The following is a 27,062-nucleotide window of genomic DNA, read 5'->3' as shown; positions in this document are numbered from 1 at the left end:
GGTGAGGAACAAGGATTTGAGTTGGATCTTGAAGTCCGCATAGGAAGGTAGAGTTCTGATATGAGGGGGGGATAGAGTTCCATATTTTGGGGGCATTTCCAGTGAAGGAGCAGTCCGCAGTTTTCTTCTTTCTGGTTTTTGGTAGGATGAGCAACAGGGAGTTGGAGCTTCTCAAATATCTGCTTTGGCCTGCTTTTGTAAGCTTGTTTGCCAAGTATTCTGGTTTACCGGTGTGGAGGGCCTGGTGTGTTAGGCAGGCCGTTCTGAAGGTGCTACGCATTTCCACCGGGAGCCATTCAAGTTCTTTGAGTGCTGGGGAGATGTGGTCAAATTTTTTGCATCCTGTGATCATTCTTGCTGCCGCATGTAGTGTTGTTTTTAATGGGGCCAAGTGTGATTTGGGGATACCTGTAAGGATTGAGTTCCCATAGTCCAGTCTAGATAGAACTAGAGAATCAGTGGCTAGTTTAAGGTCTTTGTTTGGAATGAAAGGTCTTATTTTGTTCAGCAGTCTGAGGTTGAAGAAAGCACTTTTTGCTGAGTTCTTAATGTGGTTTGTCAAGGTTAATTTGGGGTCAAGGGTGAAACCCAGAGATTTGACGGAATCAGTTGGCGTGAGAGAACCTTTAAGAGCATCAATCGACTTCAGCCATTCAGTGATTTGAGGATTGTCTTCTTTGTTTGAGATGAGAAGAGTTTCGGTCTTGTCGGGATTGAGTTTCAGATGGTTTTTTGTCAGCCAGTCTTGAACATCTTTTAAGACAGCATTTAGTCTGTGGATGTCATTAAGTGAAGAGCTTTCCAGGTAAATCTGCGTGTCATCCGCGTAGAGGTGGAAGAGGATATTAGCATTCCTGAGTAGTTTGGCGAGCGGTTCCATATAGATGTTGAAGAGCTGAGGTGAAAGTACTGATCCTTGGGGGACACCCTTGTTGACTTGCTGCATTTCGGAGGTGAAGTTCTTCAGTTTTATTATTTGCGAACGGTTGTGGAGAAATGAAGAAAACCAATCAAGAACTACTTCGCCGAGACCAGCTCTTGCTTGCAGAGTTTTGATGAGGAGCTTATGGTCTACCGTGTCGAAAGCTGCGGATAGATCAAGGAGTATGAGAAGGCAGCACTTGTCAGCGTCAAGAGAACCGTGAATGTCATCTATGATGTTCAGCATCGCGGTTTCTGTGCTGCGGCCTTGTCTGAAGCCAGATTGGAGGGGATCCAATAATCCTCGCGGTTATTGCTAACTTTGCTTTGGCTTTATCAAAACATGTCGTGTAAGGTGTCATACACTTTGGAATACTACCCCCTCGCCAGTTCTGGCGACGGGGGTAGCATTCCACCCTTCTAGAGGGAGAAGACATGTTGCTTCCATTAATCCCGGTTAAAGTTAACTAGAGCCTCCGCATCACAAAATGGATGCTGCTGCCACAGACACAATTCTGACCTCCTGCTGCTGGGAGCCCTTCCAGCAAGGGGTGCTTGGACAATATGTTTCCTGTCACAGGCAGGTGCTAGCACCACCCCAGACAGGAGATAGTGGATTGGGGCAGGGAGGGCTGAATGAAACGAGACACTGCCTGGGGCACACAAGGTGTCCCATGCATAGTCCAGTTCAAACCGGTGCTGGGGCACTCCAGCCCCAGCCCTGGTGCGAAACTGGACAAAGGGAAAGGGGTGTAACCACCCCCTTCCTGGGTCCCACCCATAGGAGGGACCTAGCAGGTAATCCAGCCCCTTGATTTGGAATAAAGGTAGGAGCTGTGTCCCAAGATTTTAGATCATCCTGACTGAAACTCTGATACGAAACTCTGGACCCTTCGACATCCTACTCAATGTAGAAGACTGAAAAATCTCCCTTGTGGTCAAGGAGTGACCACCCTGTGCAAGCAGGCACCATCAAGCGCTCAATGGTTTGCTTTGTTGTTGCTCCCGCCGGAGCTCGAACGACAGAGACCGACAAGAACCGGACTTCCAGACATCCAACAGCCCGATCCACAGCAAAGCAGAGACCTGTGGAGGCAACGTGAGATGTGGGACCGGCCATCTTGGAAAGCCAGCGAAGTGCTTTCTGTGCAGCTCCTGAGACACCCTCAAAGCTGTGCATTGGGGATTGATAAGCCCCAGCCCCGAGCATCCTTTGCACCGAAGATCACCTCTCCACTCTCACCGAGTGCTGCGTGGGGCCCTTTTGCATTTTCCTGCTCGACGCGTCTGTCCGGTCACTTGCCCGTTGGCTAGTGGCCTTTGTGACGACGAACCTTCGAATTTTCAACACTGGTCTGGTTGCTCCAGACTGGCCCTTGCTACCCTGAAAAGGAGCAGCCCATCAGACCTTGCTGGTCTGATCCAGAAGCCATCTTCGATTCCTGCGTGGGTTGCATTTACCAAGGTCTGTTGACTCCGAATCGAGATCCGACACCGCCGACAGCGAGAGCCTTCGTGGACCAGTCCGTGCCCAGCTCCTGGTCGTCGTCGTCGACACCTGGTCCACGTGGCAGCGGAGACAAGCTTCACGACATCACCTGATTACAACCCAACATCGCCTGGTTCCTTCCTGGCCACTGGCTAGTGACCCAGACTCTGTCCCTTCTGCTTTCAGGTACTCTTCATCCTGGATCCACCCTTGGATCCAACCGGACTCTTCTCTCCTGGTCGCCTGCAGCATCTTTTCTCCAAGGCTCCATAGAACTCCGATGACGAAACCCGACACACTTTGACACCTATGCACCTGCTTCCTGTGGGTGAGGTAACGCGAGTACTGCGGTGCTCCTGTAGAGATTTACATCCCTAGTGTCCTAGTTTTAAGTGGTTAAGTTCTAGTCCAGTCGGAAGACTTCCAAATCTGCAACTTTCTAACTTTACGCACCCATTGACTTCTATTGGTGCACGCGTGTGCATGTAGACACTGCACCCGCATCCTGTGGGCCTCCCACGTCCTAACTGCTGTTAGTCTAGTGTAGCCCCAGCGATTCCCAAGGCCCTAGGCCTTACCATTGTTCGTGACGTGGTACTTATACCACTATTTTAGTATATGGTTTTACGGGCCACCAGGGCCTATCCATATTTGTGCAACTTTTGTATGTTATATTAAGTTACTTGTTATACACTTGTGCTCCTGTGCTCATAGAGAGTTAAGGGGATCTATTTAGAAATAAATACATATATATTTTGAACATATAACCTGTGTGGTGTCCTTTCATTTGGCATTAAAAGGTTTGCATGTGGTAAAACAGCTGGCTTCACATGCCCTCTTGAGTTTAGCCTAAGACTGCGTTTGTCCATGCTACCACTAGGATAGCTGGTCAATGAGGTTGACTTTACAACCATCACCATAAGGGTTGTTTGGACTGGTGCAAGGGGCTCACTAGAATAGTGAACATCATATACCAGGCCAACTTCTCACAGAGACCACGATCCTCCTGTGAAGAATTCGCCACATCGAGCACCCCATCCGGATCTGCTGGTGGCTGATTCTATGACAAGGTCCAGTGCAGAACCAAAGATTGCTCTTCCATTCCAAGCCTCCATGTGGGAGAGCCACCATGAGAATTCTTCCATCACCTCGTCCCTTAGGTCAACCATCTGGGAATGGGAATACGTGAGAACCTTCCGGAGATGGGTCGCCTTGAGCCGCTGCAGGGCCCGGTAGTGTAAAGCCCCTTGAAAATGGCCTGAATTGAGGAAGAGAGGAGACCTACGAGTCGGGCGATTTGCCGTAGTGAAGTGCAAGGCCTGGCCAATGTACGGCGTAGTTTGTGTCTTAATTTCGTCATCTTCCGAGAGGGCAGACTGAGGGTTGAAGTTACGGAGTTGATCGTGAACCCCAGGAAGACCGCTGACTGGGACGGAACCAGGAGGGACTTCTTTTCGTTTATCGCAACCTTCAAACTCTCCAAGAGATCTACTGCGGTCTGTAGGTGTCGTGACAGTTGAGATGGAGAGTGTGCCATAATAAGCATGCCGTCCAGGTAAATGATAAGACGGATTCCTTGTGCTCGGAGATGTTCCACCACCGGTTTGTGAACCTTGGTGAAACACCAGGGAACTGAGGACAATCTGAAGGGAAGGATTGAAAATTTGAACGCCTGCTTGCGCCACAGAAACTGCAGGAAGCGCCAGATTGGTGGAAAAATGGGTATCACGAAGTATGTATCTTTGAGATCGAGACGCACCATCCAATCCAATGGGCGCATGACATCCCACAGGAGGTAACCCCCCCCCCCCCCCCCCCCCCCCCCATTTTAAAATGCTGATATACCAACCACTCGTTGAATTCCCTTAAATTTAATACGGTCGTCGACCCCCATCTGCCTTGTCCACTTGAAAAATATTGCTGACAAACCCCATGGGTGAATGGTGGTGCACTGAATTGCACGTTTAGACAGCAAATCCTGAATCTCTACATCTATAAGGGTGATGAATTGGCCTCGGCCTGGTTCATTGATATTGGGCCCCATAAAATTGTCTGAAACCCTTGTGTGGTTTGTACGATCCAGGCGTCCGACGTTAAGCTGTGCCAGTGTCTGGTGAAGTAGGCTAGCCGGCCTCCCACCTGGACCCTAAAAGAAGGTTGTACACTCATCGGCATTATGACTGGTTGACTGTCCCTTCTGGCCTCTTCCTCAGAAGTACTGACCTCGGGTGGGGTAGAAGTTTGTGAAGCGCTCTTGCTCTTGGCAACCGTTACCACGCCTGGAGCCTTGCCCTCTGGAGTAGGGTTGGGAGGCCACATGGCCGGCCAAGCGTCTCCTGCCACGGCCGGCCCCTTGGAAAACCCAAGGGGAGAAAAACTTTTTTATTGAGGTCTATGCCTTATCCAGGGAAGTAAAGGTATTAACAAACTTCCTGAGTTCCTTAATAAACGGATCTCCAAACAGACCGCCCTGGGTCACTGCCCGGCCTCTGAGACGGCTAGGGCGCCAAGTTTCTGGTCCACCTTGATGAGCAACTACCGTATGCTTTCCGCAAACTGTGCGCAGTTGGCATTTTCCAAGAAAATACTTGCCCTCCTCGCCCACCCCCGAGAGAGCCTCTTGGGCAAGCCCGCCAGGACCGATCAATTCCTTTTTTGGATAAATCATGAACTTTGCCAGAAAGGTGGCTATTTTTGGATCTATATCCGGTGTTTGCGCCACTTTCCCTTCCACAGAAGGCCCTGGGCATTCCACTCTGAGACAGCTATGAGCTTCTTTTTCTAGTGGTTTGCGCAGGCGGTTAGCCACATATTGCGCTACTTTATCACATGGGAATCATTCTGCCGAGCGCGGGTACAGAATCTGATCAGGGTACAACATATCTGATGGGAGGGCGAAGGTCGCTGTGGCTTAGATGAGACCGCTCCCTCATCCGAGGGATCATCATCCTGGAAGTTTGGGGATGGCGTGGAGGACCTTCTGCATGGGGCTCTGGAACTGGGGGAAGCCCGTAGGTATGCTCTTTGCCATAAAGGGATGTCTCAAACGCTTGAACGCGTCAACATCCACCCCATCTTCCCTTGTAGTGTACTTCCTATATCCCTGATAGGCTCTGCGCATTGGAATAACATTCACTATAGATTTTACATAGGACTTAGGTCAGTATGTCTCTATCGAGTATATTAGACTTAATTGTGTGTGTGTGTGCCAGCTAGCTCAGAGGTCACTAGAAACTTCTCGAAAAAAATAAGAAGGGATTAGTCTCTGACAACTGCATAAACATGACAAGTTTGTTTCCCTTAGAGTCGGAACAATATCTTCAGAGTCGTGGAAACAATAGATAACTATTTCACTCCGTTAATTGTGCGTGCTTCGTTTCTACAGAGTTGCACAGAAAAAGATAGACTGGACGTTTCAATAAAAGGGGTTTATTGAACAGTCTTCTTTCTCAAGCAAGAGATATGAACTGCTACAATCGTAAGACAGAATGCGAACTATAATGCGTACACGGTAAACAGTAATATAAAATAATACTGTAATAGCATGGTCTGTTGCTATGACATATATAAAAATACATACATAAAAAACAAAGGCTAAAATACTCAACTGGTGCTTCTAAAATAATCCTACCCCAGTGTACCTAACCTAAGTCTAGTACGAATGAAGAAGTAGGTGCTGTTTTAGCATAAGTTTAGTTTAGTTTAGTTTTGCCAAGAATTGCTAAAGGTTTCTCTAGGTTCTAATCAGCTCCATACCTTAGAATGAGAGAGGTTGGTATCTCTTTCCCGGGACTCGATTTCCCAACACCCCGCAAGGGGAGTCAGAAACACTGGAGCTGGATTCTCGGCAGGAGGAGGACAGCGTCTAGTCAGTGCGCCAGCTGGGGAGTTGGCTTCCTTCGGTACTTGCTGTGGCGAGCTGCGTCGTGCAAGTAGGTAGTCGAACTGCACTGAACCACACCGTGCTTTGTCATAGCAAGTGAAGGTACATTTATACCTTGAAGGCGTTTATGAATGCCAGTATTGCCGTAAAAGTCGGGCATATGAATGTCCTGAATGAACCCCTAAGGAATAGATGTTCATGCATAATAAAGGAGTTCTTGGAGAAATCAATATCCAGGCAAGGGGAAGTCCCTAAAGCTTAGGAGTCTGGTTTTCCAAGGACTCGTCGTGACGTAGATGAACGGATGGAAGTAGCCATGCCTGTATTTGGGTAGCATGGACTATGCCTAAATAAGGACTGGATTTCTATGCCTATATAAGGGCAATGTGAATTGTACCTATATAAGGGCATGAATCGGGAAATTCATACGGAATCTAAATCGATACACAACACCCTAGGGCGTTTTGCTGGGGTGGTGTCCTTGACTACTGGGTCTGGGGGAGGCTGAGTGGCGAGGGGAGGGGATGGCGCAGTAAGTGCTGGCTAGCATCTTTCGGCACAATCATGGGCGATGAGTTAGGCAAGACGCTCCTCCATGTGGGCCATGGTTTCATCCACGCCGTGGTAAATGGAAGCATCCACCGCGCCGTAGAAGTCGTCATCTCATAGGAGACAGTCTAAAGGATCCTCATAACCTCCTTCTTACGCTTCCATACTTTTAATGGTCTGGGAAAAACAAAAGGCCAGAAACGTCCTCACTGCCCAATTACTGCCTCAATAGCTACTCATGCAGCATCCACTCACACGAGGGAAGCAAAAAATTACGGACAGGAGCTACAATTTTCAAGACTGGGTCTCAGTCAGGTTCAACATGTTCAAAGTTCGGAATACAGAACCCTTTCACGGGGCGTCTATTTCCCAGGCGGAGGCTCGCAGCGGTACCGTCTCCCGACTCGCGCTCAGTCCTGTCGTTTGAAACTGACAGGAATCGTGCGTCAGGGGAGCCGAGAAGTGCTGGAGCGCAGCGCCACCTAGCGGGCGGAGGACCGTCACCGCGGCGCAGCATCTAAATCAAACCTCGCGAAGGAGCGAGAAACGCTCCTGCGACAAGAAAAATCAAGCGGTATGCACTAACAGTAATGTTTAAATAAATGAGCAAGCAATCACAGGCTACACATAGAAAAAAGAATATAAAGTACACACTCGCCAGCCCAAGTAAGAAACAAAGAATTCAGGGCATTTAACTGGGATGCGAGCAGCGAAGAATGAGGGTGATCAGAGCAGAGAGAGGACTGTTACACCCTCATGTGGACACTGGTTGGTCATGGATATGGACTACAGTTGGACTCTCAGTGGTTGCTTTTGTTGTATCCTTCCCAGAGACTCTTTTGTTTTAGAAAGGATGCTGTTGAATAAAGTGTAGAGAGATCAGCATAATCCTCGCCTCCGATCCTGACATAGAATTGTATATAGGTTGAAGACCTTGCATGTGATGAATGTGGTTTAATTAACATGCATTGTGGGTGTATGTATTATATTGTTAGTTTCTTCAAGGTTATTTGGAAAATTCATTGTTAATCCTAATGTTTATTGTACATTATTTATTTTAGGAATCTCCCTCTGGTCGCAGGAAAGCTCTTGCCACAAGCAGCATTAACATGAAGCAATATGCAAGCCCCATGCCCACCCAGACCGATGTGAAATTAAAATTCAAGCCCTTATCCAAAAAAGTTGTGTCTGCAACTCTCCAGTTCTCTTTGTCTTGCATTTTCCTGCGGGAAGGAAAAGCCACGTAAGTTGCATTATGTTTTTGTAACTTTTTTTAATGACGTGTCCTTTTTTTTCTTGGGGACACTTTGCTACTTTTAGTCAAATTTCAGGTCCAAATGATTCTGGGTAAAGCACTCTCCAGTTCTTCGGGTTGTGAAGACATGAAGAGCATGCTTCAGGATAACTACAGTTTCCTCTGCATTATGTCCTTTTTGTCTTCTAATGCAAGCGGGTTTCTTGATCTGTCTTGTCCTCCATTTTCCTTTTGTTTTGTTACAAGTGAAATATTAGAATTATTCCATCTCACGTCAGTCACGCAGTTTAGTGCTCTTCGGTTTTATGTTGTATCACATGTATGTAATAGTATCAGTTTTCAAAAATAGAAGTGCGAAAAAAGTGTTTGGCGTGATGAAACTGTAAAGCAATTTGAGAAGCAATTCCTTCATTTTTAGGGGCTAGAATGGCACCATGGAGCACCGCAATATTTGCACTGTAAACTTTTAGGTAGAGAAAATTATGATTTGACTGCCCCACCATAGTGAGTTACAGGATTGTGTGTGTTTGTGTGTGTGTATGTATGTATATATATATATATCTATATATATATCTATATATATAGATATATATATATATATATATATATATATATATATATATATATATATATATACAAATATATACATATATATATATTTTCCTCAGTGTTACTGATGAAAGTGGACATTTTGACAGTAAATTTATATTTACAGTTAAAATCCATCCCTATGCTGTCACCTTTCTTTACTTTAGCTGTGGATTCCCACCTTCCCTACAGATAATTTACACTATTACTGTATAGCATAATAGTTGTCAACTGCTTTCCTTTTGTGGTGTTGGCGGGTTTCATTTGCAGCTGAACATTTCTAACATGTATCCAGTCATCTGCTTTCACCTTCCTTGTGCTCTTTATAGAATACTTCCTTGGTTGATAGAGTACATGGTCAAAAGGAAGGACGAGGGTTATGGTGCAGGGATGCAGTGAGAGAAGAGGGTAGAGCTGGTTGCGTGGGAAGTGACTTACGGTAGCAATGCCTGATATGGACCGTTAGATAAGTGAAGGAGATAAGGAGGATGTATGGGACGGGTCATGATTTCAGGAGGGGGGGGGGGGGTCAATGGTGGAGTCTGAAGCTTAGATTCCAGATTCAGGTTTTAGCACGGTCAGAAGCGTAGGTGAAACTGAATCTGATACAGTAAGGAGGAATCGACACTGGAGTGAAGTACCATGGATCATTTATTTAGCATTCATGAATGGGGGCCCATCCCACAAGCACCATAGAGATTCTCTGGGAGAAGCACACTGAACGATGGATTACATGGGTTTTTATTGCAAGAGATCACAAACAAGGGACACCCAGAGGTAAATAGAGCTTTGGGAAAAACACACAAATGAGGTAACGGCAAGAATCGACAGCCTCTGTGTCTTGTGCAATTGCTACTTTCTAAGGCTGAACGACAAGGTCTGCTACCTGAGTAAACTTTACTTGAGGATTAACCATTTTCTTAAAACCCTTCAGCAGACGCAGCTGTTCTTTTGAGCTGACTCTGCATGTCTACACAGCCTAAAATGTCCCAATCTAGATTCTTTACTCATGTTTATACAGATGCAGTGTCATGGATAGAGCCGGGCTGGAAGCTGGGCAGTGGTGAAAAATAGATGAGGCATAACTTAATCAAAAAATGAGAGAATCAGATTTTACATTTTAACAGTCCTTCCTTTTCATCCTATGCTGAATCCATTTTAAAAGTACATGTATTAATCTCTGATGTCAATATTCATAAGTTTGTAAATTTCAGTTTGCATCATCATTTCTCGATTTGATTCATGAACATTAATTGGGGGAGGTTTAATATTAATACAAGTAGCTATACAAGCTGTACATATCGTAGAGGCACATTGAATGCAACGACAGCAGGTGAGAAAGATGATTCCTATGGTAGCTATTTCCATTAATAATTTCCAGCCCCATGTAGAAATGAATCCCCATAACCACTCAGACCATGTCCATGTTCCTTGGTCTTGATGTATTTCCGCAGCTATTTTATGCAATTTAGAAATGGCGTCATAAACAGATGGGGCGCGGTCAGGGATGAACACACAGCAGCTACTCCCGATAATGTGACATGCTCCACCACGACCAGCTAATACTATGTCTAGGACCATTCTGTTTTGTAACATTACAATTCTCGTAATTTGAAGCTCTTTTGTAATATTTCCAAGAGCTGTTGCTGTTTGATTAGTTACTGCTTCTAAAACCCGGGTCACACATCTAATCTTCCTACTATTTCGGGCTGCCACAACAAAGAAAAAGAATCCCAAGTTAAAATCAACGTACTGCTGTAATGCTGTATTAGTTTGATCTACTTCATCATTGTTTAGGGTTCTTTTAAGTCTATTTAAAGAAAAGTCATCAAACAGTCTCTGGTCTTTGTGATAAGATGCAGGTGCTAAGAATACAGGAGGAAGCAAAAAGGACATGTAACAAGTTCCAGACCAACCGACTGGTAGATGATAATAACCTTTGTTTCCACAAATGAAATAAGTGTTATGTGAAGATAGAAAACTACTATTGTTTGTTCCAGTGATATTCAATATTGTAGTAGTCACTTTTTCCTACAAGAATACTGCCAATGCTGTTCACACAAAGATCTGCTCGGGCTCTGGTTACAGCGATAACAGGAGGTACATTACCTTTGGCTGTAAAAACATATCTTGTGGAGGAATTTCCTCTGTGATACTCCTCTATTTCCCATGCAGTTCCTTTGGCCTGCGAGAGGCCTTCATTAACGGGGTAACAGACCTTGTTTAACTAGGCATTGAGTCTTTCAACATCAGCTAGAGTAATATTATTGATTGCAGAGGCCCACAAAAGTGCGCACCAGGCTCCACAAGAGCCATTATGTGAGAATAGCAGGAGAATGAGAGGCGTTCCTCCTTTTTTCTGATGGATTGGCATCATTCCACATACCCAGCTGTTGCTAGTGTTCGTAGCATTATGAGTATGATGTAGCATTTGTATGAAAGTGTTATTGAGGTAGGACAATCTGTGCCTTCGCTCATGGTAGGGAAGGGTGAAATAATAATGTTCCGTGGGGACAGGAGTAGTAGTGGGCAATATGTTTCGAGCTAGATTTACTTTCTCCATTGTGCAAAAAACTGCTGCCAATATTATAAACAATATGATCAGAGTCACCATACACAGAGTCTTTACTTCGCAGCTTGGATCCCCAATCTCTGCATTTCTCCTTCTCGGTATCAATACAACCACAGGTCGGAGAGAGACCCAGGCACCACTGAACACGTATCACAACTCACTCTGAGCCTGGTTCAGCCAATTTGTGATCCTACCGTGTCACAGCTGAACCGTTCCACTAATTGAAACTGGTCCTCTGGTATCTCTATCTGCTCCTTCCCTTCCTTGGTCGTATAGCTTCATGCACCTGCTGGTACATCAAAGACAATTTTTCAGTCCAGTTTCTCAGATAATCACTCAAAATCGGGTAGTGTATTACTTTATCATGTTTGGCCTTGGGGGTACTTATACATTCATAGGCCTGCCGAAGACTATTTCATAGGAGACAGTCCAATTTTACTATGTGGTATGGAACGAACAGATAACAATGCTAGGGGCAAAGCATCTGGCCAATTAAGGCCTGTTGTTGCCTATATCTTCGCTAGTTTCAACTTCAATGTAGCATTGTACCTTTCTACTAGACCCGCTGCCTGGGGGTAATTAGCAGCATGAAACTTTTGTTTTACCCCTAAACCCTTCATTTGGTACTCTATTATTAGCCAGTAAAGTGGGGGCCATTATCACTCCATAGGACTCTACAAACCCCAAAACGGGGGAAGAACTCCTTTAGCAGAACTTTAGCTGTTGTCAAGGCTGTGTTGTCTTTGGTGGGATAAGCTTCAACCCACTAACTAAAGGAACACACCACTACTAACACATACTTTAAATTATTGCAGCGCTCTAACTGAATATAATCCAATTGAAGTGCTTCGAAGGGGGCCTGGGGTGGAGAAAATCCACCAATAAGAGTTGATACTCCCTTCCCAGGATTGTGCTGTAGACATATCATGCAATGTTTAACCAAATGTTCAGCTGTTTTCCGAATGTGCTGATTATCCCAAACCTGTTCTAGTTGGGAGATGGTGTTTTTGTCATTGGCGTGAGCAGGTCCATGATCCATGGTCACAAAAGGTAATAAGTAGGCATAGGACAACTTCCATTTTGACATATCTTTTGACCTCCAACATCCCTCATCATCTAACTCTTCTTCCTTTTTCCATTCTTCTTTTCCTTGTTCTGTAGCTAACTGCTGTATTTCTTTGATTTCTGTATACACATTTTCCCATCTCTCAGCTTGGGATCCTAATACATACATCCTACTTGTGTGTATACTTGCAGTATTTCTTGCAACTTCGTCTGCAAAGGCATTTCCTTGTCCCACTTATCTATAATTTTCTTGTGCGCACTACATTTGATAATAGCTACACTCTTTGGCAATGTCAAGGCAGGAAGAAGACTATTTACCAATTCACCATGCTGTATTTTAGAACCATGGTAGGTTAGGAATTTCCTTTCCTTCCAAAGCTTGCCAAAATTGTGTGCCACACCAAATGCATACTGACTGTCTGTGTAAATGTTAACTGATAATCCTTCACTAAGTTCACAATGAGTTCAGCTGCTTGGGCAGATATTTGCAGAATACGGGCTGTTTCTAGCATAGTTTGTTATGTGGTTATGGCATAGGGTGCAGAGGTGGTGCCATCAGGTAATTTCAAGCAGGAACCATGATCCCATAATTCCCCCTCAGGGTCTAACAAAGGTGTTTCTTTAAGATCTATTCTTTCCTTAGTTTGTTCTTCTGTCAGAAAAATACAGTCGTGCAAATCATAAGTTTGTTCAGCTGGCAAATGTAACAATGTTTTTGATGGATACATCTGCCAGTGGATTCCTCACCTTGTGAATATCCCCCTGCATCAGCAACATTCGGAAATTCTTTTGTAGCTTTGCGCCGATGTGGACGACGTCATAGAAGCACGGCATCGTGCGCGGCTCCACTGACGTCACCGACTCCATAGTAGGCTCACGTCGGCGTGATGACATCAGTTCCCTTTTTTCCGCGTCGTCGACGCTAACGGTTTTCGAGGGATCCTCTGTAGCGTTGATAGTAACTTTGTTACTATTGTGGTTTTCTGTGTCTTTTCCAGTGTTTCTGACTCCTGTCGTGATGTCGACTAAGAAGACTGGTTTCAAGCCGTGCGGTGAATGCGGGAAGATGATGTCAATCACGGACCCGCATGATGACTGTATATGGTGCCTGAGTTCGGATCATGACGTCCAGGGTTGTCATTCCTGTAGGAAGATGAATCCAAAAGCTCTTTGTGAACGTGATTCTGTTGCAGCCTCCTCAAGAGCAGCCGGTGGGTTCGTATCCTCCTTTCCCGGGTCCAGGACAGAACCCCTTGCAGTTCTTAAATGCCATGTATGGTGTTTATGCAAGAGCCATGTACCCCTCTGGAGCACCGGCTGTTCCCATGGGTCCGTTGGCATACAATTTGAGAGTTCCCCAAGCTTATGCTCCGGCGCCGTTCTTGCCGTTTATGCCGGCGCCGACACCGCCTTGGCATCTCTCGGCGCCGCCAAAGTCATCAACGCCGTTTCCTGCTTCACCGGCTCCGGATCGACCTCGAGATCTTCGGCATGGTCTTCCGACTCGGAGTTCGACGCTGGCTCCGGCTCCATGTTCGACGCCGACTCCGGCTCCTTCAGAGTCGATTCCGGGTCCGACGACGTCGCTCCGGAAGGAGAGGTCGAGGCGTGAAGCCCAGCACCTGTTGGAGGAGCAAAGATATAGGGAAGCTGAGGTTCAAGAGGGTGAGCTTCAAGAATCAGAGGATTCTTTTGATGATTTAAGAGAGGCAAGTGGACTGGAACTGTCCCCTGATTGGGATTTAGACTGGGTGTCGGATGCTCCTTCTAAAGATGTAGCTCCCTACCATGTTGTTATAAAGAAGGCAGCGGATCTGCTGAATTTGACTTTGCCCACTGCGGAGTATAAATCAACCATTTTGAATAAAGTCCTCCATTCTCCCTCATCTGTAGTGGAACCTATGCTTCCTTTTACTGATGCTTTAACGGAACCTATCCTGGATGTGTGGAGTAGGCCTCTTACAGCTCCTGCGGTTTCTAAGGCCGTTGCAAGGCGTTATAGAGTGGCTCCTGGGGACCTTGAATTTTTATCCTCTCATCCTTTGCCTGAGAGTTTAGTCGTACAGGCAGCCTGCTCTAAAAGATCTGCAGGTGCTTTTCCCCAGGTGCCTGGTGATAAGGACTCAAAAAAGCAGGACCAATCTGCGAAACAAGTTTTTTCATCAGCAAGTATGGCCCTCAAATCTACGAATGCCACTTGCCTTCTGGGTCGTTATATCCATGCCTTGAGGGATACTGTAAAGCAACTGACCCCTAAACTTCCTGCAGAGGACAGAATTTTTTTAATAAAGTGCTTGCTGACACTCAGGCTGCTGCTCGGCAGGTCATACAGAGCGGAATGGATGCAGCGGATTCAGTGGCTAGGGTCATGGGGTCTTTGATTGCCACCAGAAGAGCTGCCTGGCTGAAAACGTCCGAGTTCTCTGCAGATGTTCAGGCTGCTTTAATGGATTTGCCCTTTGATGGCTCAGCCCTTTTTGGTAAAAAGGCTGATGCTGCTTTGGAGAGGTTCAAGGACAGCAGGGCAACAGCCAGGTCTTTGGGTTTGCAAACTAGAGGATCTGTGAACAAAAGGTATAGGGGTTTTGGAAGATCTTTTTTTCGTCCCTAAAAGCAGTCACAACAGCAGCAACAGCAGCAACAAAATCCGTTGTATAGATCCTACAGGGGCAGACAAAGAGCTCGTCCTCGGGGACGACAGGCATCCTCCTCCTCCTCTTCCTCCACCCACCACCCTCCTACAACAGCAAAGCAGCCCTTGGTCCACCATTCCGGATCATGCGGGTCCTGTGGGGGGCCGGCTTACCTATTTTCTGCGGGATTGGGAATTGGTTACATCAGACCTTTGGGTTCTCAATCTCGTAGAGAATGGGCATGCTCTTCCCTTTCTGGAATTTCCCCCAAATTACCCTCCTTGCCAAGGTTTGTGCATGGAGGACCATCTGCTGCTCCTGCAGGAGGAAGTCCTGGCACTGTTAAAAAAAGGTGCGATAGAGGTGGTTCCGGAGCAGGAAAGGGGTCAGGGATGCTACTCCCGGTATTTCCTGATCGCCAAGAAAGTTGGCAGACTTTGTCCAATCCTGGATCTCAGGGTCTTGAACCTTTACCTGAAGCAGGAGAAGTTCAAGTTGCTCACCCTTGCGCAGGTTCTTCAAGCGCTGCTGGAAGAAGACTGGATGGTGTCGATCGACTTGCAGGATGCGTATTTTCAAATCCCTATCCTAAGGTCGCACAGGAAGTATCTCCGTTTCACAGTGGGTTCGCAACACTACCAGTTTGCGGTCCTTCCGTTTGGTCTTACTACTGCGCCTTGAGTCTTCACCAAGGTGATGGCTGTGGTGGCTGCACATCTCAAAGTCGGGGATACAGGTATTCCCTTATTTGGACGATTGGCTGATCAAAGCAGAATCTCCGGAGAAGGTGCTCTATCATCTGCAGGTTACAACTCAGTTGTTGTACAGGTTGGGTTTTTCGAAAAAGGTACCCAAATCTCACCTGGTGCACTCCCAGCGCAACCTGTTCATAGATGCGTTACTGGATACATCTGTATGTCTGGCATTTCCTCCTCCACAACGAATTCGCGACATACAGGAAATGATTCCTTTATTTCACAACGGAGCGGTCGTTCCAGTCCTGAAGGTCCTTCGTCTGCTCGGTCTGACGGCTTCTTGCATTCAGTTGGTCAACCATGCACGCTGGCATATGAGGGCGCTCCAGTGGTGCCTCCGCAGGCAGTGGTATCAGCACAACGGGGATCTCAGGGAGTCAGTCAGGCTCTCCAGAGAAGCTGCGGCAGATCTGACTTGGAGCGTGGAAGGCAATCTGTCTCAATGAAAGCCTTTTCAGCTACCTCCATCGGTGGCCACAGTGATAACGGATGCATCCACTTTAGGGTGGGGTGCTCATCTGGGGGATCTGGAGATCAAGGGTCTTTGGTCTCCAGAGAAAAGGTTGTTTCACATCAACCTTCTAGAGTTACTTGCGATACGTTTGGCACTCAAGGCCTTCCTTCCTTCTCTTCGTGGTCAGTCGGTGCAAGTCCTGACGGACAACAAAACCGCGATGTGGTATGTAAACAAGCAGGGAGGAGTAGGGTCGCATTGTCTCTGCAGAGAGGCTCTGCGTCTATGGTCCTGCGATCAGGATCATCAGATTTGTCTTATGGCAAATCATCTGGCCGGGGTGCTGAACGTGTGTGCAGACAGTCTCAGTCGCAGTTTTCAGCCGACCACGAGTGGAGGCTTCACCCGGAGGTGGTTCATCAAGTCTTTCGGACATGGGGGACTCCTCGGGTGGACCTGTTTGCCACTCACGAGAATGCTCACTGCCCGTCATTCTGTAGTCTCCAGTTTCCGATGCAAGGAGCTCTGGGAGATGCGTTTCAGTTGAGTTGGGACTCTCAACTCCTTTACGCGTTTCCTCCCATACCCTTGATTCCTCGAGTTCTGAGGAAGATTCTCCAAGACCGGGCCCAAGTTATATTGATCGTCCCGGATTGGCCAAGAAGGGTGTGGTACACAGATCTTCTCTCCTCATGCCCGCCACTCCGTCTCCCTCTCAGGGCAGACCTCCTGTCTCAGATGGAGGGGCAGGTTCTACACCCCCACCTCCAGACCTTACACCTTCATGCCTGGAGATTGAACGGGGCAACCTGAATTCCAATTCTCTCTCCCATGATGTGGTGGATGTCATTTTATTGGCCAGGCGTGAATCCACCAGTTCTATTTATTCTTATAGATGGACTAAGTTTGTTTCTTGGTGTGGAGAGAAGTCCATTGACCCTTTGAAGGCTAAATTGTCTGATATTCTTCAATGGGCACTCTCTGTGGCGCAGCAGGGTTTTGCTCTGCCTGCGGTTAAGGGTTATCTTTCGGCTTTGTCGGCTTTTCTCTGTCTGCCGGATCAGCCATCCTTATTTAAATCTCCTGTGGTCATGAGTTTTTTAAAGGGTCTCACGAATAAATATCCTCCTACTCCCTTTATTGTGCCTCAATGGGACTTGAACCTGGTACTTACTTTTTTTTAATGGGTTCGCCTTTTGAGCCTTTGCATAAGTGTCCCTTGAGACTGTTGTCTTTTAAAACGGTCTTCCTGATTGCGATTACCTCGGCAAGGAGGGTAAGTGAGCTTCAAGCTTAGTTCGAAGCCCCCATTCTTGACCATTCATGCGGAACGAATGATACTCAGGACCAGGGCTGCTTTTCTGCCTAAGGTGGTAACTCCTTTCCATCTGGGGCAACCCATTACCCTTCCTACCTTTTATCCTCCCCCTCATCCTTCCAAGGAGAAGGAGAGACTTCATCGCCTGGACCCTAAGAGGGCGGTGAGCTTCTACCTGGGCAGAACCAGAGAGTTCAGAGTGGATGACCAGCTCTTTGTGGGCTTCGTTGGTACCAGAAGAGGCAAGGCGGTGCACAAGCGCACGCTGTCAAGATGGATTGTCTTGTGCATCAAGATATGTTACTCTCTGGCGGGTAAGGAACCTCCTGAAGGTTTAAGAGCACATTCTACTAGAGCAAGGTCTGCTACATCTGCTCTGTCTAGGGGTGTGCCTGTAGAGGACATTTGTAGAGCAGCAACTTGGGCTTCCCTCCACACTTTCGCGAAGCATTACTGCTTGGATTCCGAAGTGAGGAGGGACGGCCACTTTGCGCGTTCTGTCCCCCAGGATTTTCTGGTATAGGAGAGTGGACACCCTACTCCGGGAGTGGGGACTGCTGTGGGAATCTATTCACAAGGTGAGGAATCCACTGGCAGATGTATCCATTAGAAGAACAAGTTACTTACCTTCGGTAACGCTTTTTCTGGTGGATACAGTATCTGCCTGTGGATTCCTCACTGACTCACCCGCCTCCCCGTTGTCCACTCTTCTATACCTGATTTTCTGTAATGTTTATATTTTGTTGTCATAGGAAATGTGTTGTTATAATTGCTTTCCTGCATGGACTACACACTGTGTGTGTTGTTTTGATTATTTGGTACTATGTAGTTGGTGTGTATATCTACTGTTGTTGATCCGTCCGTGTGCCTCGAAGGCATGGAAAAAAGGGCGGAACTGATTTCATCACGCCGACGTGGGCCTATTATAGAGTCGGTGACGTCAGCAGAGCCGCGTGCGATGCCGTGCTTCTATGACGTAGTCGGCGCGAAGCTACAAAAAAAATTCCGAATGTTGCTGACGCAGGGGGATATTCACAAGGTGAGGAATCCACAGGCAGATACGGTATCCACCAGAAAAAGCGTTACCGAAGGTAAGTAACTTGTTCAGCTGGGTTCAATGTCAAACAACTCTTGAGTGTAATATGAGATGCCAAGTAAGGCAGTTCTACCCTCTGAGGCGTCTGGGCTGAGGCTCACATGAGGTTCCCCGAGAACAGCTCTGCTTTCCATTGGTGCCAGGGTGAAACGAATAAAAGCCGCGATGGTACGCCTAACATGCCAAGCCTGACACTCTTATAGTGGCCCACTGTCACCTTTGGGCGCTATCCGATACCGTCACCCAACACAGTGATCGCTCCTGAAATACTGCCTGTACCTGCCTAAAATGACAGCCGCAACAAACCCTCCTGCGTCTGTCCTGACCTTATCTCACTCCTCCCCCTACCCCTCCCCGCTCTACTCTTCTCCAATTTCCTGCTACTGACCTTTGCCCTCACCTGTCCTGGCCCTTGGTCCCCACCCTGTTTATCTGTGAATTTTCCCTCGTCAATTGAAATCTGGCTATTTTGTCTGATGCCCGATGGAGCTACCTGGTTTAGCTATAGGGGAGACAGTTCGGGGATTCCCTCCTTGGACGTCACCTACTCAGTCGGTCTTTAGACAGACTTCCTATAGTCTCTCCTGTCGTCTCTTCCCACATCCTCCCTCTATTTATGCCTCTCCTTCTCTCCTCTCCCAATGTATTGAGACTGAACTATTTTGTCTGATGCCCGATGGAGCTACCTGGTTTAGCTATAGGGGAGATGGGCCGTGGATTCCCTCCTTGGTCGTCACCTACCCAGTCGGTCTTCAGACAGACTTCCTTTCGTCTCTCCTTGTTGTCTCTTCCCTTATCCTCCCTTTCTCACCTCCCCTGCCCCCTCCATTACTTTTCTCTCTCATTTCCCTCCTCTCCTAATGTATTGCCTATTTTATGATGTATTGTATAATTGTTGATCTTTTTCTGTTACATTGTTGATTCTCATATAAAGCGCTCTGATACCTCCGGGTCTAGCCAGCGCTATATAAAACTCTATAAATAAATAAATAAATATCCTGTGAGTCTAGTGCTAATCAGATCTTGTGTATTAGTCTGATTAAGGAGTGCATCTACAGAATATGGTACCATACCCATAAGCTTGTTACTCAACACTATCCCCTCAGAATGTCGTATAGAAATGGCTGTGGCAGCAACCGCTCTAATACAGCCTGGAAGTCCTCTGGCCACTGGGTCCAATACAGCCAAAAAATAAGCACATGAACGATGTTTACTACCATATGGTTGTGTTAAAACTGACAATGCACATCCTTCTCTCTCGTGTACATATAATATAAAAGGCTTAGCATAGTCTGGAGTGCCTAACACTGGAGCAGAACAAAGGGATGCATGAAGCTGCTGATATGCTTCTTGACAGATGACCATGGTAGAGGAAAAGGGGTATCTTTAGTAACCAGGGACAAAAAAGGTTTGATGATAAGGGAGAAGTTGGGAATCCACTGTCTACAATAGGAAGTAATGACAATAAGTGCCCTGACTTCTTTTTGAGTACTTGGGATGGGAATTTTTTGAATAGTTTGAATTCTGTCTTTAGTTAGAGTACGGCCTTCCTTAGACAAGAGGTGACCCAAATAAGTGACCTTAGATTGACAATATTGCAACTTATTCTTAGAGACCTTATGTCCCTTAGTAGCAAGATGATGCCATAGGGAAAGAGTGGCTTCTTTACAAAGCTCAACTGGGTCTGCTGCGAGCAAAATGTTATCAACGTATTGCACTAGTGTAACTCCTGGTGGCAAAAGAAGTTCATCCATCTGTCGTTTAAGTGACTAACTGTAAATGCTGGGACTTTCTGGATTGTCTTGTGGAGCCCTACAAAATCTAAATGAGGGACCCCGTAATGAGAATCCGAATAAATATCTACTATTCTCATCTGTAGGAATAGAGAAAAAGGCATTTTTGAGGTCAATAACAGAAAATGCAGTGGCTGTAGGTGGGATTAATGTCAACATGGCCGTAATATCAGAGACAACAGGATATTGAGGAATCACAATTTTGTTTACTTCTCTTAAATCAGTCACAAATTGGTAAATCTTGTCCCCTGTACCATCGCCCCGTTTTAGGATGGGGAAAATAGGGCTATTGCATACATTAGGAAATTTCCTCAACAACTCCTGTACGTATCATGTCATCAATGATAGATATCAGCGCATCTTCACCTTCTTTTGATATCTTATATTGCGGGACCTTTAGTAAGGAAGCATCCTCCCAAACCTTTATGAGTACTGGAGAAATGTCCATTCTTCCCACATCTGTGTCAGCAGTAGCCCAAGCACATGAAGGAACAGAATCAAGATCCGAACATAAAGAGAAATTATATTGTTTAGGGAATGTCTTTTTCCCAAAAATGACACGTACTCCAGATGTGGAACAATGTATAGTAGCATGGAAATATTTCAAAAGATCAAGTCCCATGAAATTATCAGGAGCATGTGGGGGAAGTGAAAATTCTCAACCTACAAACGCAAATTTTGGGACACAGGGCTAGGAGTTGGTGTTCCATCAAATCCCATCGATGTTACCACTTGGCCAGACAAGGGTGCCCCCAGAGACCAGTTTCTGAGATATCGCAGTGCGTGTCGGCCCTGTATCCACAACAAAATTCTGTTCCTGCCCAAGTATGGTGGCTTTTATATAGGGTCCTGATTGGTCTACAGGTACCTCAACTGGTCCTCCTTGTCCTACGCTGTTCTAGGCAAAATGCTTTCCAATAGTTTCTTCTGATTCCCAATCCCTCATAGAATATTGATTATTCATTTCATCAAAATAATTTTCTGAACTATTTTACTCTGGAGTTTGAGCTTGTTGTAGCTGCTGTCGGGGAACTGGAGTCCCCCGGCTACCATTCACTTGTCCCCTTCCTCTCCCACCAGCAGCTAAAACAGGACATTCGGAACACCAAAGTCCTTTCTCCTTACAATAAGCACATTGATCCGGCCCTAGTGGAGTTTGTCTACGCGGTGGCCCTACTGGAGGTGTTTGCCTAAAATTCTGACCGTAGATTTTACCACAACCTCGACCGTGGGGTCCATAGTCCTGGACCATCATTACCTTAGTTTTCAATTATTTTATATTTCCTTCATTGTGTTCTTGCTCAATGGTCACTTGATTCTGATAATGCTGAGCCATATTAATATAGCTTTCGGGGTTACTGAAGCCCATGTACTCTCAGAATTTTTTAAGTGAACAGATATCTCAGGAAATAAATTTCCTAAAAATCTATCGACAAACAGATGTGCACCCGTAGGTGTACAAGTGTCTTACACACTAAAATCGTGGAACACTTCCTCCAAGTGAGTAAAGAAATCAGGGACAGCCTCTCTGTGTTTTTGTGAGAAGTGCCCAATCTATTTTCATTGCCAGTACCATCGTTTTTATGTAAGTAAGTATGTTACCAGCCAGATCCAGTATGAGCAGACTAGGTTTCTGACCAGGTGTAAGTACATCCGTCGTTTTCCAGGGCGTATATATCCAATTATGCAAACAATGGGCTCTTGCATTGGTATCATTTGGGTCATTATTATCGGCATTCCCTCGTCCAGGAATGAACTGTGGCGCGGCTTCCCTCATGGGTCTTATTCGGGGAGAGGAAGAAAGTTCATTACGATATCCAATTATTGCTTCTATAGCATTATTAACTCTACTTAAAGGGAAGGCTCCTATCTGACACTGTCGATTAATAGCTCTAACCTCATCGGGACCGTTCTGTCCTGTAGTAATCTCCCACTGAACTATAAGTCATTGAGAAAGCTTGTTTATCAGACAAAGAAGTTCGCCCTCTGAAAAATCCTGTATCTGATCTATCATTTCTTCTACTTCCATTTCTAAATCACTTAACCACTTCAATACTATCAACCTTATTGCGTTCTCACGAAGCCGAGGTACAGTAGAACGAAGTATTTGAGGGGTGGAGACAGATACAGGAAGTACAGGATTATCAGTCATTTCAGGTGCTTGGATGGGGGTGCAGTGGCCTGAGGTGGGAGGGGTAAGGGATGTACCGGTACTGGTTGGAAAATAGGGAGCTGGACAAACGCGGGCAAAGGAGGTGGAGCCGGAGGTACAGGGGAAACGACATTTGGGGGTCCAAGGGGAAGAGGTGTTAAAGGTACATATGGGGGTGGGGGGTCGTTCAATCAATAATCGGTCAGTGTCTAAATCCACATCTTCTTGGCGGATTTGTGCTTCTACTGTTGGTCTGACTATATATTCCCTATATAGTAGCAATCTATGCTCTCGATCTAAACATTCCTTTTTCTCCTGAGCTTCCTTATCCTTCAATTCCTTATACTTCTGATACTCTGTCTTCCTTTCCTGTTTCCTTTGTACCTTCTGTGCCTTGAGCTGCCACTCCTTTACTTCCTTCCTCCACATACGCAAACTGTCAATCATAGCTGGCCTAACTTTCTTTAAATACAATCGTTTCTCTAAATACTCAAGTTTGTGAGGGTCCATTGTCCCCTCTAATGGCCATTGCAACTGGCGATTCCCTTTTGTATATTTGTTCCACAATGCATTATACATGATGGGACAAATGCCATATTTGATGTACATCTCAAAATTTGGCGTACCTTTTGGTGGCGCTGGCTGACTTGCTTCCAAAATGCTCTGCTTATCGCAGAAGCAGCAACAAAACTTTCAAAGCGTACTAAATACAGGCATGTTATATAAGATATAAAAAACTTATCAAACAGAGAGAAATAAAAAATATTCTCACATTACCTGTAAGGAAAAATGTTAGTCAAAACAAATAGCAAGTTCCAAAACAGATTCCAAATTTCAAAACAAATTCCATGCAGATTCCGAACGGATACCAAAAAAATGGCAAGCAAATTCCAAATAAATTCCAAGCAAATACCAAACAAATTCTAACCAAATAAACCGGTTCAATACAGATCTACCGTAAGTGTAGTCTTCAACTCCCACCTGTCGATCCTCCCTGATCTAAAAAAAATTACCATCCGAGGGCCCCAGTCAAGCCCAGCAGCCGCCAGGAAGATCAGAGTTGAGGAGCTGAAAAATCACCTTGGACCACGAGAAACACGAGTCTCTTCAGGTGGGGTGCCCCTCAGCGAAGTTCATTTTACCGACACAATCTCTTCCCCAGGTCTGACTGCAAGCCTTTGATTGGGCCCCACATAGGGCGCCAATTTGTGGAATTAGATTATTAATAATCCACTGGTGCAGGGTCACCCTTTAGTCCACAGGTTCTTAACAAGTAAGGAGTAATCGACACTGGAGTGAAGTACCATAGATCATTTATTTAGCATTCATGAATGGGGGCCCATCCCACAAGCACCATAGAGATACTCTGGGAGAAGCACACTGAACGATGGATTACATGGGTTTTTATAGCAGGAGATCACAAACATGGGACACCCAGAGGTAAATAGAGCCTTAGGAAAATCACACAAATGAGGTAACAGCAAGAATCAACAGCCTTGGTGTCTTGTGCAATTGCTACGTCCTAAGGCTGAACAACAAGATATGCTCTCTGAGTAAACTTTACTTGAGGATTAACCATTGTCTGAAAACCCTTGAGCAGACACCAGCTGTTCTTTTGCACTGATTCTGCATGTGTACACAGCCTACAATGCCCCAATCTAGATTCTTTACTCATGTTTATACAGCTGCAGTGTCAAGGATAGAGCCGGACAGGAAGCTGGGCAGGGGTGAAAAATTCATGAGGCATAGCTTACTCAAAAAACGAGAGAATCAGATTTTACATTTTAACATCTGGGGTTTGAGTAATATTTACAGAGGAAGACAAAATGCAGGGTGTCCTATAGAGACCTGTTCGAGCAGCCACAATCCCATCTGTCTTCTATGTGTAAGTCAAAACTTGTAGGTGAAACTAGCAAATGATGACATAGATTCAATCTAAAATGTGTAATTAAAAATCTGTCTTGTGCACTTATTAGGAGAGATTGGTAGTGTTCCATACCCTGTCCAGACTTTACTAAAATGTGCGCTCTGACCGTGGGTTTTCTTGACTCCTTGTCCTCTCGATATGCTGTTAACAGATTTTAAAAAACAATTCTTTGATGATAACCCTATCTTGGGGTTCTACCTTATCATGACTAGTGAACAAATCTTCTCAACCTATTACAGTGAAGGTATCCTTAACATATTTTAGCCATGGACATTTTAAGGCGTTATCAAGAGAGAGGCAGTCCTGGATTACTAATCTGTTCAAACCTTCCTCCTCATTGGACCAGATCTTCAGCCATCAAAGCAAGGGTTTGACAGCCACCATGTCCGTAATATACTTAGACCACAATTCCTCATGTACAGAGTACGAGGGAGTGCTCTGAGGGACTTTCAAAATCCGCCTAAGATATTTGTTTTCTGTGTTTTTTAATTTATTACCCGCCATGTTCCCCGATACCTCACTGCCATACAATGCTCTAGAGATACAAAAGGAGTTATATCGTTTTTAAATTATTCCCGGTGGCCAGGTGCACAATCTGTGCACTTAATTCCCAGTGACCTCGTCATTTATAAAAGCTTCTCATCTAATGAAGATTTAAAAACTTAGTTTCTCATCAAATAAAATGCCCAGGTAGGAAAAGGCCGGAGCTTTCGCTAAACTATGTATGCCTACCTTTTAAGTGTTAGTCCTCCTGCTCTGCTTGCCAATTTCCATAATGTAGGATTTGGTTAGATTAGGTGGCATTTCTATCTTGTTCATAAAGGACACAAACCCATCAAGTAAAAGCTGCAAGCCCTTCGGTGTGCGTGCAAGGAGTACCGCATCATATGCATATAACAGGACGGAAACTGGTCTTGTGCCTATCCTTGGGGTATCAGCCTGTAGGGCCATCAGAGCAGAGTCAAGACCGTTGATGTATAATGTAAATAAAAAAGGCACTAATATACTTCCCTGTCTGACCCCACTTGAGCATTTAAAATGATCAGTGGTACTCCTGTCCTGTGTGTATCTAATTGCAGAAGTGGTATTAAAAGGTATGGTAATTAAAATATTAATTATCACCAGATCAACCCCAAGATCCCCAAGCAATTTCCAAAGTTTGCTACTGTTCACTCGTTCGAAGGCCGCAGTGAGGTCCATAAACCCAGAAACATCGCCCATGATTTTGCTATTGTATATTTCACAATTACAAGATAAAGGTTGAAGCACTGATCTGTGGTGGATTTACCAGCCCGGAACCCATTTTGTACTTCCGATATTATTTGGTTGGAATCCGCACATACAGACAGCCTGTTCAGTAAAACCCGCCCTAACACTTTTACTGTAACATCAATGAGGGATATCGGGCGGTAACAATGTGAACTGTTCCTGTTACTCTTTTTAAAGATCGGTACTATGGTAGCAGTGGACCATGACGCTGGCATTGCTGTTGCTGCTGCCGCAGTGAAAACCCTTACAAGGAGTGGAGCCCATACCTCTGTATTATAACGGAAAAGGTCTTGAGGGATTGCATCGGATCCAGGCTCCTTGTTCCGGGACAATCCCTCGATTCCCAATCTAACCTCCTCCAATGTAAAGGCAATCGGTTCAGATCTGTGTTAAGAGTTCAGTTCCTGTGATGGTAGCTCACTGTGGCTGATTATAAACTGCCTCAAAATGAGCCTGCCATTGCTCTGGAATGATTTTGTGACTTAGCCCTGATTTATTTTTTTAATAACCCTCCAAAAGCGGGTACAATGCTTTTGCTGACATGCCTCTATTAGGTCATCCCAAACACTATTTTGCAGTAGATGCTTCCGCCTCTTGGCGATCTGCTTGTAGTTCCCACGGCAGGCCGCCACCCAGCACCTATCTCTCTGGGACTGTTTTAGGGCCTCATTAAGATCTCTAAGGGTCCGGGAGCACTCCCCATCAAACCGTCTTGGGGCTTCCGCACGGATGGAAGATATTGGGACTGGTAGCAAACCCGCCACTGCCTGTGCGATCGCGATAAAAGCTTGAATAGTTTTTTCCCATTGAGCTTTTTTTGGTCCAAACAGGTCAGGATCTCCTACTTACTTGTGCTAAACAAAGATTTATTAAGAGCAGTAGCATCGACCTGTGACCACCTTAACTGCCTTCCTTGATCAGTAGCAGAAATCATTCCTCCAGTTATCCTTTGCGTTATGGGCAGATTCCAAGGGGCAGCAAGTGAGATGCTCACATGATTGTGGTCACTGAATGGGCTGTGATGTATATTAAAAAAGGATATAAACCTCCTCAGTGCAACTGACACAAAAATAAAATCAATAAATATAGAGGAACCTCTTACTTTATGTGCTGAGGCACATGTGAATCAAGGGGGATGGCAAGCAGATACAGAGTATGTGTTAGGCCATGAGTGTTTAGTAGGGCATTCAAATCACGCCCTTCTGGGGTGTGTTCCAAATGTAATCCCTCACTAATTTTGCAAGTGGACCACTCTCGATGGCTCACTGCTAAGTTGACGCATAACTGACAATTAAAATCTCCCACAAAAATTAATTGGATCTGCGACAAGCCTTCCCACCTGA

At 45.6% G+C, this 27,062-nt stretch overlaps 1 protein-coding gene across 6 annotated transcripts in view; it reads left to right on the top strand.

Annotated features, from left to right (window-relative positions):
• The window catches only part of EHBP1 (EH domain binding protein 1), a 2,232,712-nt gene that overhangs the window by 639,213 nt on the left and 1,566,437 nt on the right, over positions 1-27,062 (top strand). For all 6 annotated transcript variants that reach the window (XM_078649460.1, XM_078649459.1, XM_078649456.1 and 3 more), the window contains exon 5: positions 7,904-8,085. In XM_078649460.1, the coding sequence (XP_078505586.1) occupies positions 7,904-8,085 (182 nt within the window). The remainder of the gene's footprint in view (positions 1-7,903; positions 8,086-27,062) is intronic.

This window comes from Lissotriton helveticus, chromosome 6 (genome assembly GCF_964261635.1).
Source record: "Lissotriton helveticus chromosome 6, aLisHel1.1, whole genome shotgun sequence".
In the NCBI taxonomy this organism is placed as follows: domain Eukaryota; kingdom Metazoa; phylum Chordata; class Amphibia; order Caudata; family Salamandridae; genus Lissotriton; species Lissotriton helveticus.
This window is presented reverse-complemented; position numbering and strand designations above follow the sequence as displayed.